Genomic DNA, 16564 nt, shown 5'->3' on the forward strand with positions numbered 1-16564 from the left:
ACGTTACGTTCACACGTTACGTCACGTCACACATAACATGATGTGTTATAAAAACAAAAATGTATACATCTTGAAACAGGCAACTTTCAAACAAATTAGAAGAATATAGGAACCAATGTGATAATGATTATATTTTTTTTAGTAATAATGTTTTGTAACCAACTTATACTTTTATGTGTCTATTTTCCGGGAGTTTTTTTGAGTGTCGTTGAATGTATGTCAAATGACAGATAGATGTATGGTGCATTGCGCGCACACAACTGGTAATAAGGCATACATTCTCTCATATTTTTGGTAACTATTATTGCGTGAATCATCACAACAGTTTTTTCTCATCAAACAAAAGTTTATAGCATCCCTTACCAAAACTTAAGGGCGTGGTTGGTATTCAACTTGAATTCAATTTTAATTCAATTTTTTAAACTCAAAAACAGAATTTGAGTCCAAACAAAGAAAACCTGTTTGGTAGCCCTATTTTTAAAAACTCAAACTCAAGAACAACTAAAAAAACACCCCAATTATTAAAAACAAAAAATATCTGTTTTTTCAATTTTTCTCAAACAACCCACACGTTCTCAAATTTTTAAGATTTGAAAACAGTTTTCAAGTTGCATACCAAACAAGTTTTTGAATCTTAAAAATATATTTAAGAACTCCTTGTTTTTAAGAAAAATCAAAGTTTTTGAGTTTCCTATTTGAATAGGATACCAAACGCCCCCTAAATTCCTTGTGTTGCATCCCCTTCTTTTTTCCCTTTTTGAGGGTTGTGGATGTTTGTTCATCCGATGACTAATACTGAGGAGCTATAATCCCTTATTCTATTTAAAAATAAAAATAAAAATTCCAAACAAAAAGGTCATAAAGAGGATAACTATGTCACTTGAAGTGTGAGATTATGAAGACATGTATGAGCACATTTTTTGGTTTCAAGATATTCAAAAAGGTCGGAAGAAAGTGATTAATAAATAAGTAGATAATGACGTTAAGATTCTGGCTGGTCCCATTTGATATTCTACAGAAACGAATGATTATTTTACATTATCTAATAAATAAATAACAATTTCTCATAGAGCTGAAAGGGATCGAGATGCAAGGTGTGGGACGAAGATTGTAAGACATGGATAGTTCCTTCATTTTATAGTATAATATATATATTTTTCATTCCATCCAAAAAAGGAAAAAAAATATGCATATATTATTTTAATTTTGTAAAATGAGGGGAATGTTAGGTATATTATTCCAATTATAAATAGCAACGTAAAGATTCCGACTTGGGCACGCCTACGTTCCTCAGTGCTGGTTCTTCTTCTTTATAAGAATCCAAAGGACTGTGCACAGTGCACAGACAGAGCCACTAGGCGTATGATTGAATCATTCACCTACATTTGATACTTTCTTGTCACCACCCCGCACCGAAGAGCCACGTGCGTCCTTCATACATTCACAGGTTTGCTTCTTCATAAACAGACCCTGATCCTAACTAGTTATTTTGTTTTTTCTCAATTTATATATATATTCCCAAATTCTTGTTTGCTGCTGCTGCGATATTACAACGGCAATTGGGTTGGGTTTAACTTTTTCAGTGCTTATCTGAATTGGGGTGCCATTGTTCTTATCCCATTTTTATATGCAGGTCTCGTCATTGATTCAACTCTCTCTGTACGTAGTTTGTTTTGGACATCTTTCGGGTCTAGATTGGTCCAGAACTAATTTGACTCTGAAAGTTTTAGAATTTATAGCTGCTCTCCATGGATATATCGCTGGAGATTGTTAGTGTAGCGTTTTTCATAGGTTTATTGACGTGGGTTTTGCTGGATATTATGAGACGAAGAAGAGGTGGTGGTAGCAATCGTACATGTTTGATATATAGAGCAGACAGAGGATGTAAAGTTTTTGCTTTGCTTACCGTTCTTGCAAATGCCTTAATCTCAACTTTTTACCTTGGTTTTGTCATTTATGAGTATTGGGTTGGTGGTGGAATTATAAGTTGTAAATCAATCTTCTCTGGCATGACTTGGGTTTTAGCCACACTAGTTACAGTCTACTCCAAGAACACAATTCACAGTGAGCAAAATAGGTGGCCTTGGGTCCTCATTATTTGGTGGATCTTTTCCTGCAGTTTTTACTCACTTTCTCTGTGCCTTTACCTCATTTCTCACTTCAGATCCTTAGATTTGCCAGATATTCTTCCCAAGGCTAACATAGTCGAATTTGCTTCCTTTCCTCTGTCAGTACTACTTTGCTTCAATGCCTTTAGATATGCTGCCCAGGAAAAAAATGACCTTAAGCACCCATTACTTGAGAAGGAAGATGAAACTCCCCCCCAAAACACTGATACTTACACGAAAGCCGGAATTTGGAGCAAGGCTACATTTCAATGGCTGAACCCACTTTTCAAAAGGGGTCGAATCCAGAAACTGGAACTACCTCATATACCGCATGTTCCTCCCTCAGAAAGAGCAGAAAATGCTTCCTATGTGCTTGATGAGTCACTGATGAAACAGAAAATGGAAGACTCTTCATTGCCAAAATCCATAATGCGGGCTATACGAAGATCATTAGCCATAAATGCTGTTTTTGCAGGTAACTCTTTGTTATTGAATCACATTTCCTTTTCCCTTTCATTTTCATTTTTGTCGTGCATGTTTTTATATGCCTTTATTCAATTTTTTTTGTAGGAGCCAATACGGCTGCATCATATATAGGTCCCTTCCTAATTACAAATTTTGTAAATTATTTACTTGAAAAGAATGACAATTCAAGCATCCACCATGGGTTGATTCTTGCGTTCATATTCTTCATTGCTAAGACATTGGAATCATTGAGTCAGAGGCAGTGGTATTTTGGTGCTCATCTCATTGGTGTACGAGTACGAGCAGCTCTCACAGTGTTGATTTACAAGAAATCTATTTCCATAAAGTATTCTGGTCCAAGCAATGGAAAAATTATTAATTTAATCAATGTGGATGTAGAAAGAATTGGAGACTTTTGCTGGTACATTAATGGTATTTGGTTGCTCCCGCTTCAAGTATTTTTGGCACTGGCTATCCTTTACAGGAATCTTGGTGCGGCGCCCTCTGCTGCTGCTCTTCTTTCCACAGTTTTGATCATGGTATGCAACACACCTTTGGCCAATATGCAAGAGCGGCTTCACTCCAAGATCATGGAAGCGAAAGATTCAAGAATCAAAGTAACATCAGAGATTCTGAAGAGCATGAGAGTTTTAAAGTTGCACTCATGGGAGCCCACATTCTTGAAGAAGCTGCTTCAACTCAGGGAAACAGAGAGGCATTGGCTGAAGAGATACCTTTATACATGCTCAGCAGTGGCTTTTCTATTCTGGGCTTCACCAACTCTAGTTTCAGTTACCACTTTTGGTGTATGCATAGTACTAAATACACCCTTAACAGTAGGTACGGTATTGTCTGCTTTAGCTACGTTTAGAATTCTACAAGAGCCTATCTACAACCTGCCAGAGCTCATTTCCATGATTACTCAGACAAAGGTATCTATTGATCGTATCCAAGAATTTGTCAAAGAAGATCAAATGAAGCTGATTCCTTGCCACACTTCAAAAGTATCCGATGTCATGGTTGTTCTTGACGCAGGAGAGTATGCATGGAAAACAACCGAGCAAGACTTAAAGAAACCTACAATCAAAGTTACAGAGAAGATAGAGATAATGAAAGGATCCAAGGTTGCAGTTTGTGGCTCTGTTGGTTCTGGCAAGTCAAGCCTACTACTTAGTATACTTGGTGAGATTCCCAAAATTTCTGGGGAAGGAGCAAAGGTTTATGGAACAAAAGCTTATGTTCCACAAAGTGCTTGGATTCAAACTGGAACAATAAGGGAGAATGTGTTGTTTGGCAAGGAAATGAATAAGGGCTGTTATGAGTATGTTTTGGAAATTTGTGCTTTGGATCATGATGTCAATACGTGGGCAGATGGTGATTTGACTGTAGTGGGGGAGAGAGGGATGAACCTAAGTGGTGGAGAAAAGCAAAGAATTCAACTGGCTAGAGCTGTCTATAGTGATTCAGATGTTTACATTTTGGACGATCCTTTCAGTGCTGTGGATGCACATACAGGAACACACTTGTTTAAGGCAAGCAAAAATTTCTTATCATTTTAATCAGAAATTGTGTTCATGTACTTCTATATTTGTGTTCATGTCTTAAAATGGATTTAATAAAAAATTGGAATGTTTTGCAGAAATGTCTCTTGCAACACTTGTCCATGAAGGCTGTCATCTATGCTACCCACCAATTAGAATTTTTAGAAGCAGCTGACCTTGTCTTGGTAAGTTGTTGGATTTCTTTTGCTGCTCTACTCATATACTAACGTGTTTTGTCAAGTCTCTTATTTCTCCAGTCCAATTCTATTGTCAATAGGTAATTAAAGATGGTCAAATTGCTGAGTCTGGAAAATATGAGGATTTGATTGCGGATCCCAATGGTGAACTTGTCAGACAAATGTCGGCGCATAAAAAATCATTTGACCAAGTTAACACATGCCGACAAGATGATTCCTTTAATAGAAGACCTCATCAAGTTAATCTAATGGAGGTTTTAGAAGAAAAAGAGGCCATCAACAATGGGAAGCTTTCAGGACAAGGTCATGAAGAAGAGGCAGAAACTGGTCGAGTGAAATGGCGTGTTTACTCAACCTTTGTCACTTCTGCTTATAGAGGTGCTCTTGTTCCGGTCATCCTTCTCTGTCAAGTCTTCTTCCAGGGACTACAAATGGGGAGTAATTACTGGATGGCTTGGGCAACAGAGAAAGAACACAAGGTCAGCAAAGAGCGGTTGATGTGGGTATTTGGTCTGTTATCTGCTGGGAGTTCCATCTTCATTTTGGGAAGGGCACTTTTTCTGTCAACTATTGCTATTCAGACTGCTCAGCGTCTCTTCCTTGGAATGATTACTTCAGTTTTCCGAGCACCAATTTCATTTTTCGACTCCACGCCTTCTAGTCGAATCCTCAATAGGGTCAGTTCTAAATTTCTTTCCTGTTTGAAAGTTTAATAAATTTTAACTCTGTGAAGTATATGTCAAGTTCTACTAGCTAACTCTTATTTTTCTTTCTGAAAAAATTACAATGGTTACAGTGTTCTACGGATCAAAGCACAGTAGACATGGATATTCCATATAGATTAGCTGGATTGGCATTTGCCCTCATCCAGCTAATAAGCATCATCATCCTTATGTCTCAAGTGGCCTGGCAAGTCTTCATTCTTTTCCTTGGCGTTCTTGCACTCTCCATGTGGTATCAAGTAAGAAAAACCCCATTTCGAATTTATTTTTCCATGTTTTTGATTGTAACCAAACTCCATCTACCTACAAGGAAATCTAAACCATATTTCCCTACATGCATCACGCATTGTAAAGAATATTATGGGTTATTGTTTTTTTCAAAATGAGAAAGTTAATGTTTCTTCGAGCGCATATTTAAGTACTTTGGTGCACAGGTATTTATCTTGTTTTATATTTTTTGCAGGCTTACTACATTACCACAGCCAGAGAGCTTGCCAGGATGGTTGGAATTCGAAAGGCTCCAATTCTACATCACTTTTCAGAATCAATCACAGGTGCAGGAACACTTCGTTGTTTCAATCAAGGAGACCGTTTTTTGATGAAAACAATGGACCTGATTGATGATTATTCCCGCGTTGCCTTTCACAATTATGCCACGATGGAATGGCTGTCTGTTCGGACCAATTTTCTGTTCAACCTTGTTTTCTTCCTTCTTCTTATCATCTTGGTCAGCCTGCCTAGGTCTGCTATCGATCCTAGTAAGCCCCTCCAATCCCCGATGAAATATGAGGTAATATGATTATGATCACCATAAGCTTTAAAAGTTAACTGTCTATGTTGCTTTGGTCTCAGGTTTGGCAGGATTGGCTGCTACCTATGGTTTAAACCTAAATGTCCTGCAGGCTTGGGTGATATGGAATATGTGTAATGTAGAAAACAAAATGATATCAGTTGAGAGAATTCTTCAGTTCACACATATACCAAGTGAAGCACCACTAGTGATTGAAGACTGTAGACCAGTTCCTGAATGGCCAGTGGCTGGAAAAATTGAACTTGAAAACATTCATGTGCAATATAATCCAGCTCTCCCGACTGTTCTCAAAGGGATCACTTGCACCTTCCCTGGAGGGAAGAAAATAGGAGTTGTGGGCAGGACAGGGAGTGGAAAGTCCACTTTGATCCAAGCTCTCTTTAGGATTGTGGAACCCTCAGGAGGGCAGATTCTTATTGATGGTGTGGATATTTCTAAAATAGGCCTGCAGGACTTAAGGTCAAGGTTGAGCATTATTCCACAAGACCCAATTTTATTTCAAGGTACCATGAGGACCAATCTGGATCCTTTGCAACAGCATTCTGATCAAGAACTCTGGGAGGTTAGGGTCAAAGTCCTTATTTACAAGAATGATATTGTGGTAATGTTACTTATATGATTCAATAACTCAGGTTCTGAATCAATGTCGACTGGCAGAGATCGTTAGGCAGGACCAAAGGCTTCTTGATGCACCTGGTATGAAGATCGAAAAATCTACTCAATATATAAGCAACCAAAGAAGTTCAGTTATTATTTTTTTGTCTCATTCACCAACTTGTTTAATTCGTTCAAACACTGTAACAGTTGCTGAAGATGGAGAAAACTGGAGTGTTGGACAGAGGCAGCTTGTTTGCCTCGCCAGAGTGCTCTTAAAGAAAAGGAAAATTCTTGTGTTGGATGAGGCTACAGCTTCTATTGATTCCGCAACCGATATTCTAATTCAGGAGACAATAAGGAAAGAAACGAGTGGATGCACAGTGATCACTGTGGCTCACCGGATTCCTACGGTTATCGACAATGACCTGGTTCTAGTTCTTGGTGAAGGTATTGTTAGTATAACCTGCTTTGTAGATATATTCCAAAATGGATAGAACACTTTAGCAGATAGTATAGTTGAAGCGTATTAATATTGAAACCTTGATCTAGTGGCAAAGAAAAATCTGAAATAACATTTACGGTTAATTGAAAAACTTAAAATTGCTTAGGTGACATGAATTGAACTGATTTTATTAACTTTTGATTAATACAGGGAAGGTTTTAGAGTATGATTCTCCAACTCGGTTACTTGAGGATAGTTCCTCTGCATTCTCCAAATTGGTGGCGGAATTCTTGAGGAGATCTTCCATGAGCAACTGCTATAGAGATCCTTCTTAAATATTTGGTACAGAATGTGCATGAACCTCAATTACTTCAATCACTGTTTAGAGTTCACACTCTTTCTGCACAGTCCTATGTCCTTAGGTTATCATGCTGATCCATGCAAGGGGCATGATCCCATGTTGTTTGATCAGATATGGCTTCAGCCCATTCAGAAAAAAAAAGATTTGCCTTGGTTGAACATAAAATATATGGATGCCTAAAGGCTCGGGAATTTATGAGTAGACATTTCCGCGGTGCATAACGTTCATGAATATAGGATGTGGAAGTATAGGTGCTATGAATGATGTTGCACTTGGTTCAAGTTGTCATGTGACATCCCAAATGTTTAAGTTTATGAGCGAAGGATGAGATTCTGCAAAATCAAAGAAAGTGCTATAAAAAAAGGTCCTCACATGGTCAGTGAAGGTGCACAACTGATAGAAGTTGAAACTCCTGAAGAAGTTACTTCTTGGATGGCTCAGACAACAGAGTAACTGCTGGCCACTCTTTTGTGCATGCCCAACCGATGTCTCAATGTCTCTAATGGTGCAAGATCAGTTCCTACCCCTACCTGTGTCGACTTCAGAAGTAAGGCAACAAACTTGGAAACATGTCTATTAGACCTGCTGATGTTACTGTACCATTTCCAGTAAAAATTGAGAGCCATTTAATGGAGCTCGTTTCATGAAGATTGAAGTCCTAGAATTATGGGATTGTAGAACAAAGTGGTAATTCATTTCTCTGGTTGTAAAGGGATGCCTGAAGCTGGCGCGAGAAGAAGTTGATGGCTAAAATAAACCCAAAGCAGATCTGGTTGTACTTGTACGTATGCATTATGCATTCACGATGGAATTGTTTAAATTTGGGAAATGTCTTAAATTCCTACTAATGTAGCATTTTCAAGGTTTTATAATTATTCATAGGGTATTGCTAATACTCTGTCTTCGTTTTCCATTGAAAAGTAAAGCATCTTTGGCAAATCTCTTAAAATAGTGTTTTGTATGAGGCATGAGCTTAAACTAAGGCCTTGTTTGGTAGGCTGGCCTGGACAGGTTAGGATTGACTTGTAAGTACTGGATTGGATTGGCTGGGATTTTAAGTCCAGCGCAGTTCACTTTTGCACCAAACAATGGACTGGATCAGACATTGAATGCAAGAGGGATCTCTGATGCATGTAGAGTTTTTTCTTTTTCAAACTGGAACCAAATGAAAGTTTTTAACTTTTTGGCAGAGATTGAAGAAAGAGGCCCAATTTTTTACAAGAAATATGGAACCACCCAATAACAAGAGCTGCCATTGTTGCTGATTGTAGCCTCTGAGTAATAACAATTCCCAGTTTTTGAGACAAGGAAAAAATAAAAAATCTCACAATACCAAACCGAAAAGAGAACCCATGGCATCGAATCCAAACTGAAACTTATATCAAGATCTAACCATTACCCAATCTCATATCAAGATAATAATAAATATCAATTTTTATATAAAAAAAAAACAGAAAATTCGATGCAAAAAATCACAACAGTAAGAGAGAGGAGATGAGAGGAGAAAGGAGAGAGAGGATAGAAGAGAGAAGAAGGCAAACCACTAGATAACAGAGTACAGACGATGCGAAGGAGGCGGAGGGAGATGAGGCGCTCAGATTCATTGTAAACCCATGTCTGTCGATGGGTTGGAGTCCCTTGTTATTCTGGATTGGTGTCCAAGAGCCATGTCCAGTCCGTAATGCATTTTAAGCTCACTAAACAACAGACTAGACCCATGTCCATTTTAATTGAAAATATATAGTCCAGTCCAGCCTACCAAACAGGGCCCTAACTTATACCATCAAGTGTAGAGTTCCTTGGCATTGCAGAGTTGCATTTTATTCAATTTCAAACTATATAAATACACAAAATTCTTATCCCAAAAGAAGAAGAGAAAAACCAGCAAAAACACCAAATAAATCCTAAGAAACTAAAGAGAAGATCTCCTCGTTACAGGTCCAAATACACTTGGATTTAAAGAAGTAAAAGCAAGAAGTTCCGGTCACGTTCAAATAATGCCATGTCTTCCTCACTTAAACTTACCCATGCATCTACTCCATCACCCTCCTTTGTGTCAATCAAAGTAGCAACATTCTTGAGTATATCACCAGGTATGCTCACCCAAATTGGCTTTCCCCACCCAAAATCAATCTCATACATTCCAAAGGTGCATGCACTTGTACAGATAAAGAAGTTTATGTCATCTCCACTCATAATGTTTCCTATCTCCTTAAAATACTCACAAATGGCTTCAAACACATTGTCCCCTTTCAATCTCTTGGGATGGTTTTCATTAAATTCAACCATCCCTTCCGCAGTCAAGAAACTAATTCCTTGAACTCAATCCCACTCTCCTCCGCCATTGCAGCATAGTAGCCCACAAGGTTCCCAACTGAGGTTGGTGGCAATGGTGGCACAACCCGTTTGCGTATATTTACAGAATGTGACTCCTGATCGGTGCATATTTACATATCATTTTGTACCCTTCTAGCTTATGATTTGGTTATGTTTTTGAGTTAAACTTGTGCTTTTAATTCTTTTTGTGTTTATCTTTCAGTTCATTGAGCTTTAGGTAATAATGAGGGCTTTGGATAGTAAATGATGCAATCCATGCATGTTAGGGCTTAATTTGGATGAATGGATGAAGAGCTTAAAGACAAACTCAATTTTGGCTACAGTCCCCTGCCAGCCCAGTTTCGTAGGTTATATTGCAAGCTTTGTTTCAGCAACCTACATAGCTCGGATGCGGCCACATTCTTCATGAAAGTTGTTCCAATGGGTGTGTAATATAACATATCCAAAATTCAGCCCCATTGGATAAATATGGAGTCTGTTACCTAGCAAACACAGAGCCATGCTCAGGATGGATTTTATCAGCGCGCAAAATGAGTTAGCAATTTGTTTTGGCCTTAACTTCCTCCTCCGACCTTGGATTGGCCCAAATGATATATGGCTGGAAAGAAGACATTCTGAACTTCAAGTTTGAGTGCTTAAAGTCTTAATTTGCTTAAGGGAAGCCCAATTCGTAAGCCCTTGAAGTTGCTGGTCATGCTGACCTCAGGATGAGCTATTATTTCTGGTTGGAAGCTTGGTCATGGTGACATGAAGATGAGCTAGGGCTGCTGGTGGGATTTATTAGTGAAGTGCATCAACCATTTCAGATTTTATAATGGAAGTGTTGTATGCATTAGTGAAGTGCATCAACCATTTCAGATTTTATAATGGAAGTGTTGTATGCATTAGCCATACTTAATTCAGATTTTCAGCTTCCTTAGGCCTATATATAGTGAGGTTTCCCAAGCTTGTAAACACACCCCAAAGGGGGGAGCTCTCAAACACTTCTCTAGAGCTCCCTTCCCTTCTCTCCCTCAAATTCTCTTAGTTTCTCTTTCTAGTTTTCAATTGTTGTAATGAAATCTTTTGTGTTGAAATTTTCCTTAAGTTTTTCTTAGTTCCACTTTACTTTTCATTATGTAAATTCTTTTCTTTAGTCTCAAGTTTAATTAGTTTCCAAGTTTCAATTATGGTTCATGTTCTTATTCATTATGCTTATAAGTTAATATGCTAGTTTGAATGATTGATCACCATTAAGGCTTGCATGTTAGCTATCTTGGTTTGAATTAAGAGTATACACCTGTTGTGTAGATACAGCTGCACCAAAATGGATTCAGTTGCATCCTCAACTTGTGATACTCGCAAGTGCACGAGCCGTTTGGTAGTATAGCATATGTAAGTGCGAGGTCGATCCCACGAGGATTGGTGATTGAATGATCCAATTCATTTTCCCTACACAAAACAGAAACGAAAAAAGAAAGAAAATAAATAAAACAAGAAAGAAAGAAAATAATTAACTCAAGTAGATAAGTTCCCAAGTTCAATTAGATTAATGGATTGGTTCTAGCTAAAGTATGATTAAGCCATAGTGTGTGGTCATAACCTTGTGTTCATAATTCCCTAATTTGATCATTTGTTGTCTAACCTAAAATTAAGCATTAGGAACCCATTAAGCATAGAAGAACAATTTAAACAACCAAGCATGTATCTAATCCCTGTTGTCGAATGTCCATACATACTCTTCCTATTCATAGTTCAATTCGAATTAAAGCATGGTGTCTACTCTTAATTCAAACCAAGATAGCTAACATGCAAGCCTAAATGGTGATCAATCATTCAAACTAGCATATTAACTTATAAGCATAATGAATAAGAACAAAAACCATAATTGAAACTTGGAAACTTATCAAACTTGAATACTTAAGAAAGAATGTACATTACAAGAAAAATAAATTACAACTAAGAAAACATTAAAGAGAGACTAAGAGAACTTTGAGGAAGAAAGGAGAAGTGTTTGGGAAAAGTGTTTGAGGACATGGAGGCTTTTTGGAGAAGAAAGTAGAAGTAGAGAGTTGTTTGAGAAAGTGTTTGGAGAACATGGAGAATGTTTGTGAACTTGGAGACTTTGGGAACTTAGGGAGTGGAGAGAAAGGTGTTTGTGAAGTGTTTGAGACATGGAGACTTTTGGAAGAGAAGGGAAATGTGTTTGGGAAATTTGGAGAAGGGAGGAGAAGTGTTTGGAGAACTTTAGAGATGGGAGAAGTGTTTGAGAGATTTGGAGAAGAAAATTTAGTAGAATGATCTTATTACAACAATTGAGAACTACAAAGGAAACTAAGAGAATTTGAGGGAGAGAAGGGAAGGGAGCTCTAGAGAAGTGTTTGAGAGCTCCCCCCCTTGGGGTGTGTTTACAAGCTTGGGAAACCTCACTATATATAGGCCTAAGGAAGCTGAAAATCTGAATTAAGTATGGCTAATGCATACAACACTTTGTTTTATAAAATCTGAAATGGTTGATGCACTTCACTAATGCATACAACACTTCCATTATAAAATCTGAAATGGTTGATGCACTTCACTAATAAATCCCACCAGCAGCCCTAGCTCATCTTCATGTCACCATGACCAAGCTTCCAACCAGAAATAATAGCTCATCCTGAGGTCAGCATGACCAGCAACTTCAAGGGCTTACGAATTGGGCTTCCCTTAAGCAAATTAAGACTTTAAGCACTCAAACTTGAAGTTCAGAATGTCTTCTTTCCAGCCATATATCATTTGGGTCAATCCAAGGTCGGAGGAGGAAGTTAAGGCCAAAACAAATTGCTAACTCATTTTGCGCGCTGATAAAATCCATCCTGAGCATGGCTCTGTGTTTGCTAGGTAACAGACTCCAAAATTATCCAATGAGGCTGAATTTCGGATATGTTATAGTATACACCCATTGGAACAACTTTCATGAAGAATGTGGCCTCATCCGAGCTATGTAGGTTGCTGAAACAAAGCTTGCAATATGACCTACGAAACTGGGCTGGCAGGGGACTGTAGCCAAAATTGAGTTTGTCTTTAAGCTCTTCATCCATTCATCCAAATTAGGCCCTAACATGCATGGATTGCATCATTTACTATCCAAAGCCCTCATTATTACCTAAAGCTCAATGAACTGAAAGATAAACACAAAAAGGATTAAAAGCACAAGTTTAACTCAAAAACATAACCAAATCATAAGCTAGAAGGGTACAAAATGATATACAATTATGAACCGATCAAATACCCCCAAACCTAGATTTTGCTAGTCCTCGAGCAAAACAAAAGGAAAACAAAGATAAAAACAAACAAGAAGTTAACTAGACCACTTTCGTAGGTAACTCGATTGCATTGAGCATATGCAACAAGCCTTTAAACCTCTAGGCATCCCTAGTAGGAGGAGTTGTGTCTCCTGAGGGTTTAACAGATACGATACCCACAAACGTTTTACTGACTCTGTAAAACAAGGTAATTAGAAAACTTAAAAGATTGTTAGTCCGTAAGCAAAATAAAAAACAAAAACAAAAATAATTACAAAAACAAAACAAAAATAAAAATAAAAATAAATAAATAAAAACTCAAAACAATCTTTCCGAACATTTTATGAAGATAAATGACTCATGCACATGACTCAAAAGTTTAAAAGCTCAATTTTAGACATTATTTACAAGGCGGCAAAGTTCAAAACATAACATGTTCAAAGTGTATTAGTGTGATAGCCAAATGCAACAAATTCCCCAATCTTAGTTTTCACACAATTTCAAAAATCATACCAAGCACAAATGCTACTTCAAATCTCACCGAAGTTGTCCTCTCACAAATGAATCACTCAGAAGAGGGCTACAATGCAACACTCAATTATAAACATGAGATTAGAGTTAAATCATAAGGGACTTAACTCAAAATAGGAAAATGAAGAACTTGCATTAATATGATCTCAAGAAGGATGCCAAACACTTAAAAGTAGAAAAATGGATGCAATTCAACCACATGACATTTAAGATCAATTTAGGTCTTTAGTATAGGTTGTAATGGGGCCAAGGGTGTAAGGTGAGTAAGAAATGAAAGGTATGGATAATACAAAGTCCAAGGAACTCGCAATGTAAGAGCATAAAACAATTGTTTACAAGACTTCGAATCATCACGATTAGATTTTTTTTTCTTTTACATGATCAAAACTCCTTATACCTTCATTTACATTGATTCAAACTCCTTTCCAAACACCAAATTATTTTGAAGGCCCAAAAATGAATTTTCAAACAACCGCCACTTAATCACAACTTTCTCTTTTCTTTCACCAATTGTGTGATTTTTTTTTTTTTTTTTTTTTGGATGTAATATCCCTTCCCAAACTTAGCCTGAAAAACACATCCGAATTAGAGCTCATGAATTCCTTAGAAAGGTAAATATTTGTTTTTCGGGCTAAGGTGAGGAAATATAATTGGTAAAATGAAAGAAAAGGTTTACATGTAGGCTCAAAATGGTAAACAATGGAAAATCATGCATAAGGTTAGCTTGAAAGGCACAAACGATCCAAAGAAGGCCTTAATATCACTTCTTAAAATGTCATGAAGTCAAATTGCATAAGAATGAATGACTTTTAAGTGATCAACCAAATCAATGAATAATGAGATCAAACAACAACTTTGATGACAAGAAAATAAGAGTATGTGTATAACACTCATGAAATGAAGCACAAGGCTCAAAAGCTCACATTATATGGTTATATAAGTCTAATTTATGCTTGATACAATTATTTGGGTCATGCAAATCCTTTAATTGGAAAATTATGAAACAAATGGCAAGTGCAAAGAAGGTTTCGAACATGTCATGCTAGAACGATGCCAAATTAATTAATTAATTAATTTTTTTTTTACAATAAAAATTTACAAGGGAAACAAAATAAATAATAAATAAAATTCAATTTTCATTTAAGTCATGCAAACATTTATCACAATCTCATCAAATGTGTTCGGAAAGTGAATAAAATCAAAATCAAAATCAAAATCAAAATCAAAGTAAGACTTAACAAAATAAAATAAAAATAAAAACAAGCAAATAAAAAAATAAAAAAATAAATTAAGGAAAAACCAAATTTACATGCTAAACTCCAATACCCCCAAACCTAGAAATGAACATTGTCCTCAATGTTTAAAATTTAGGCACAAGCAATGTCAAACATAACAATTGAAGGTATTAAAGCAAATAAATAAATAAATAAAACAAAAAACAAAAATAAAATAAAATAAAATAATTACAAAATAAAAAATTACAAAACAAACAAACAAATAAAAAGAAATGAAACAGTAAAACAGTCGAAACAAAAAGCCCTAAACAGACAGTCTTACGCAAACCAAAACCCAAACAATTAAAAGCCCAACCCAAAAGAAAGTTAACCCACCTTGAAACCTAAACAACGGTGAAAACCCGACCCACAATAAAATCCGAAGCCCAGACGTTTATTTTTTATTTTTTATTTTTATTTTTTTTAATTTAAAAAAAAAATGTGCATTGGGAGTGCAAAGAGTGTGATTTCTGAAAGGGAAGAGCGTGGTCCCTGATGCCTTGGTTCCTGGGGAGTCACGGGTGAAAGGGGTGAGGGACGTGTCGGCGTGCAGAGGCAGCAGTCACATCCCCCAAGCCAGAATTATTGGCTTCTTGGGTGAAGCGGGACGACTTTTTCACTAGAAGGTGGTGAAAGGTGAAAATGCAATTAAGGGGGTTGGGAAACGGGTGCGGCGACATATAGAGATAAGCGGTAAGGGCCGCACAGAACTCAGAACCGCAGCGGCTAGGGTTTAGCAGACTAAGTCTATAAAAGGTAAAAAGAAAGTTAGTTTATGTTTTTATTTACGTGGTTTGGTTGGTTAGTTTATTTCTGAGTGTTAAAACACATTTTTTATTTCAAACATTGCATAAAAAAAAAAAAAAAAAACAACAAAACAACAAAAACAAAATAAAAAAAAAAAACAATAAAAAAAAACAAAAAACAAAAAAAAAGAAATATTCTTCATCTTCTTCATCATCATGGCTTGCCTCTATTTTCTCGCACTTGTAGAATCTGCAGCAGCTCCACATGGTCCTCATTTTTTCTTTGCAGTGCTTCCACGTGCTGATTGGCACAGTAGAGCCGCTTCTGCAAGTCCGCCACCATAGCCTTCAAGGAAGCTATTTCCTCGCTCATCGCGGCACACTCCCTTGTCCTCGCTAGTAGGCGCATGCCCAAATTGGTAGCGGAGACCGCGTGGAGCACAGTTAAATTGTGGGACTCCTCTACCGCTGCCTTGTCAGACCTCTGTGCCACATGCAGATGATCTGTCGGAGTGAGCTTGCTGCTAATCATGCCTCCTAGCAGCACTGCTCTGTTCGGCAGTGCCTCAGAAAAGTTCGGTATTGCCTCAGCAAAGTTTGAGGCCGTGCCGTGATGATATGAAGAGTTTGGAAAAACAGTGTTTGGAGGAGCCCTTGTCTGGGCATTCGGTGGTGCAAGTGAGAGCTCAAGGTTGAGATCATCAAGGTGAGTGCATGAGGATGCCATTTTTTTTTCTGTTTCTGGATTTTTTGATGTTTTTCCTTGAGTTGCAGGAAGAAATGCTGGGTATCATCCGCTTGCAGAGGTGTGGTTTAAATAGACATATGCTGATGAGAGAGAGCCAACACCATTTCGGATTTCCCGGGCATGCTCGACCTAATCGCTTCAAGGGGGAGCACCTTTACTCTACTTTTCTTTTTTTTTTTCCACCGTGTTTTCTGGTGTTTAATGTTTTTTCCCGTTACTTTCATTTTCTAGTGCTTTGTGTTTTTGCCTTTCCCTTTCGGCTATCATCTTTGTCTTATTTTAGTTAGGGAAATGTGTTTTCTTTTCCGTTTGTCGTCTTTGTTTTATTTTAGTTGGGAAGTGTGTTTTCTTTTTCTTTTTCTTTTTCTTTCTGCAACCTTACTCTTTTATTGCCGAAACAAAATAACGAAAATACAAAAAC

The 16564-nt window shown here is 37.3% G+C and overlaps 1 protein-coding gene across 1 annotated transcript; it reads left to right on the forward strand.

Annotated features, from left to right (window-relative positions):
- Positions 1 to 1212: 1212 nt before the first annotated feature.
- On the forward strand, positions 1213 to 8137 carry LOC110746329 (putative ABC transporter C family member 15). The gene is made up of 11 exons (XM_021946543.2): positions 1213 to 1447; positions 1634 to 2583; positions 2679 to 4105; positions 4213 to 4299; positions 4392 to 4988; positions 5108 to 5272; positions 5497 to 5791; positions 5886 to 6406; positions 6477 to 6540; positions 6649 to 6888; positions 7094 to 8137. Exons 2-11 carry the CDS (start codon positions 1749 to 1751, stop codon positions 7216 to 7218), a joined length of 4356 nt encoding a protein of 1451 aa, XP_021802235.2. The 5' UTR covers positions 1213 to 1447; positions 1634 to 1748; the 3' UTR covers positions 7219 to 8137.
- Positions 8138 to 16564: the final 8427 nt, after the last annotated feature.

The sequence above is a fragment of the Prunus avium genome, chromosome 1, assembly GCF_965620075.1.
Source record: "Prunus avium chromosome 1, drPruAviu1.hap1.1, whole genome shotgun sequence".
Taxonomy (NCBI): domain Eukaryota; kingdom Viridiplantae; phylum Streptophyta; class Magnoliopsida; order Rosales; family Rosaceae; genus Prunus; species Prunus avium.